Below are 3,161 nucleotides of genomic sequence, written 5' to 3'. Positions count from 1 at the left end.
CCTCGCCTCAGCATGCCTTGTGTATTTATAGATCCCTCAGCTTCTGGAGACCTTTGACAATCGTAGACTATTTGGCTTCTGGAGACTTCTAATCAATCGTGCTACTCGACCTTACAATTAATTGACCCCACCTTACGTTAATTCTTGCCCCACTCCCACCACATGGACTAATTAACTAATAGCGAGGTTTTCCTCGCTTGGGGACCTCTCCTACCAATTTCAATTAGTTTTGGTGAGTGGTGGCTTAATTAACCTATGTTTATCTATGGATTAATTTATTTATGCTTTAGTTAAACTGTGTTAAATCTCTACAGCTTAATTTATTTATGCATAGACTATGTGCAAGGGGGGCTTCCCCAAACGTTCAATAAAAAATTGAACCCAAAACCTTCCTTCTCAAAGAGTGTGCCCTACCATCAAGCTACAAAGTCATCTCCTTATAATAGTATTACAAAGGCTCCCTTCTCCCCAATGTCAAGTGTCCCTCCCTCTTTAATGCCCCTCCCTTATTTAAAGTAACCTCCCCCCTCGCCGCTCCTTTATTTAATTCGAGCCCTTCCCCTTGTATGCCCCTCCCCGCTCCCCCTCCCCCAATAAATTAATTAATTCCCCCCAAATTCTTGGACGACCTATTCATAGGAGAGTGAAGCCCTTGGCAAAATGTTTAAGAAGAGATTGGCCCTCCCCACTCGTGAGATTGCCCCTTCCCCACTCGTGAGATTGCCCCTAGGCGTTCCTCCTTTATTTAATTCAAGCCCTCTCCCTTTATCCCACTCCCCCAAAACAAATTAATTAAATGCCCCCAAATTCAATTGGGGCTATCTATTCATAGGACTTGGCAAAATCTGTAAGAAGGGGTTAAGGAGGGAAAGCGTTTAAGAAGAGTTCAAAGGAAAAAGAAGGCGTGGTTTGACACGGCCGGCATTCCCATTGTTTGACTGCCCACCTAAGGAAGGATCTCTCTCTCTCTCTCTCCCATACATACATATATATATATATATATCCCGTCTATGGGCACCTCCTCACAACATCAGCAGCTCTCCCAGCCTCGCCCTCCATATCATCTCCCTGCACCTCCTCACTACGCAAATCTTCTGCCTCAGCTCGCCTCCATATCCTCTCCCTCCCACTCTACCCTCCTTGCCATGCTCCGCCTCCGCCAGCCCACCAGTTCCAGCTGCCCATTCTGCTGCCTGCACACCCTTGTCAGCATTTTCTTCTTGGTCGCTCTCCTCGCCGCTTTCCAGCCCGCTTCTGCTCGCCCTCCTCCCGTCGATCATAAGTGGAGCATCATCTCCGCGTCCCCCAGCCCCTGGAATCATAACCATACGCTTGAGTATTACGTCCATGTTCGCACAAACGACGTCGACCTCGGCCAACTCATACCTCCTATCAATCAAACGCTCACAAACTCCTTCGGATCCACTCAGCTGTTCGCCTTCAACGTCACCCGGGGGGCTGATCCTCAATCGACGCAGTTGGGGTTCATCCGCGGATACACAGTGCAGGCTAGCTATGATTCCACTTCCATCGGCATTGAGGTGGAGGGCTTGTCTTACGATGATGGCTCCTTCAAAGGCACCATACAGCTTCAAGGCTTCGTCGCTGCTGGAACCAACGAAATCGCAGTGGTGGGAGGCACCGGGGCTTTCAGAGGCGCAAGAGGTTATGCCGTCGTAACACAAGTGAGCTCCCAAGGGAATGCGTTTCTTTATCACCACCAGCTGCATTTTCTCTAATCTGTGTATGCTATTCACTGTTTCTCATGGATGTGGATATGCGGGAGCCACGAATCGTACCGTTTCAATTTCCAACATGGATCCAATGGTACTTGTAAGCGCCTTGCGCGTTTGATAATAAGATGAGCTGCATTAATTTCAATCGTCGGTTGGTGAATTCAGAAAACTATGAGCTCTTTTGCTTTACAGAGCAAATGCGAATGACTTTATAGTTCTGAGCTCAATTGGAACGTAATAAGTACCTTATGAGACGTTATCTCGTTAACACAAAGTCGACACAACGAGTAACTCTTCATCCATTCTTACAAACTTACGCGAGATGGAATGTTTGGTCAAACTAAGATGTATTCAAATCTACGTCTATATCTCATAAAAAATCTCCCAAACAATCATCATAAACTAAGATGTTCCATTCCCTATGGGAGTAGAAGCACGGTGGCGTCCCCTCGAAGGCCTCAATCGGGTGTGTGAGTTGGGTGGGTGAGTTATTAGATTATAATTATTATTTTTTAAACTCTTTCTTATAGCCTTCTTATCCCCATTTGTGTGCCTAAACCTTCATATATGTTGCTTTACGTATTCAGGTTCGGTCTTTAAATGTGATCCAATTCTTCTCCTGATTTGCAAAGCCTCTAGCTTCATAGCGGCGCTTGCTCTCTTTAATCTTCTCTTAATATTATCGATAAGATGGATCCTACCCAAGAAGAAGGCATGCCCTTGGAACTCTCAAAGTCCATGTATACTGAGCTTAAGGTCAAAGTTATCATCCACTTGGTGATGAGATGCCAAACGAAATAGATTATGTTAGAAAGTGGGTTTTTCCATGTGTAAATTAGAAAATTTGGCATGTTTATCATCGGAAACATAACAAAGCAAGGAAGAAAATACTCTACTAGTATCCATTATCAACCAAGGCAATGCCCTAATACATGTCCTACTTCATATAGGCATGTTTAGCATAAAGTCTTCCAAGCCTCCTCAAAGACAAAATTTAGTCCTATGGTATACTCTAGAGTATACTCTACACTTTTTATGACATGTTTGTACTATACAATGTTTGAACTATGCATGCCAAGGTTTTCTTACATATTCTTGATATTGAGCAAGAATGCATCCAAATGGTAAAACATCTTTCTTGGATACAAGTGAGTGATTATCATTTGTATTTTGATTCTTGAACTAACTACACTTTCAGCAGCAAGTAAGTCCTCAGTATGAGGCATTCGCATCTCCAACCGCATGTGGAGATATATGCCATAATGCATTCAGCTTTTCAGGTGACTCCATTCTTGCATCCATCACTAATGCGTGCAAAGAGAGTATTCAATCAGCAATACAGATCAGCAAATTAGTCTTTAAGACATTTCAGCATCGGCTCAGTCATGCTACATTGCACCACCCTTGGATAGAGTTATCACCACC

The 3,161-nt window shown here is 44.1% G+C and overlaps 1 protein-coding gene across 1 annotated transcript; it reads left to right on the top strand.

Moving 5' to 3' along the window:
- Window positions 1-1,010: 1,010 nt before the first annotated feature.
- Window positions 1,011-1,739, top strand: LOC147885664 (uncharacterized). Its single transcript, XM_087396184.1, has one exon. The coding sequence runs from the start codon at window positions 1,011-1,013 to the stop codon at window positions 1,737-1,739; it is 729 nt and encodes a 242-aa protein (XP_087252310.1).
- The last annotated feature ends 1,422 nt before the right edge of the window (window positions 1,740-3,161 follow it).

Source organism: Dipteris shenzhenensis, chromosome 25 (genome assembly GCF_047967505.1).
Source record: "Dipteris shenzhenensis isolate YYH24624 ecotype China chromosome 25, Dip_SZ_1.0, whole genome shotgun sequence".
Classification (NCBI taxonomy): domain Eukaryota; kingdom Viridiplantae; phylum Streptophyta; class Polypodiopsida; order Gleicheniales; family Dipteridaceae; genus Dipteris; species Dipteris shenzhenensis.
This window is presented reverse-complemented; position numbering and strand designations above follow the sequence as displayed.

Excerpts from the sequence above, each read along its gene's own strand:
- LOC147885664 (XM_087396184.1), top strand. The coding sequence starts at position 1,011 with ATGGGCACCTCCTCACAACATCAGCAGCTCTCCCAGCCTCGCCCTCCA.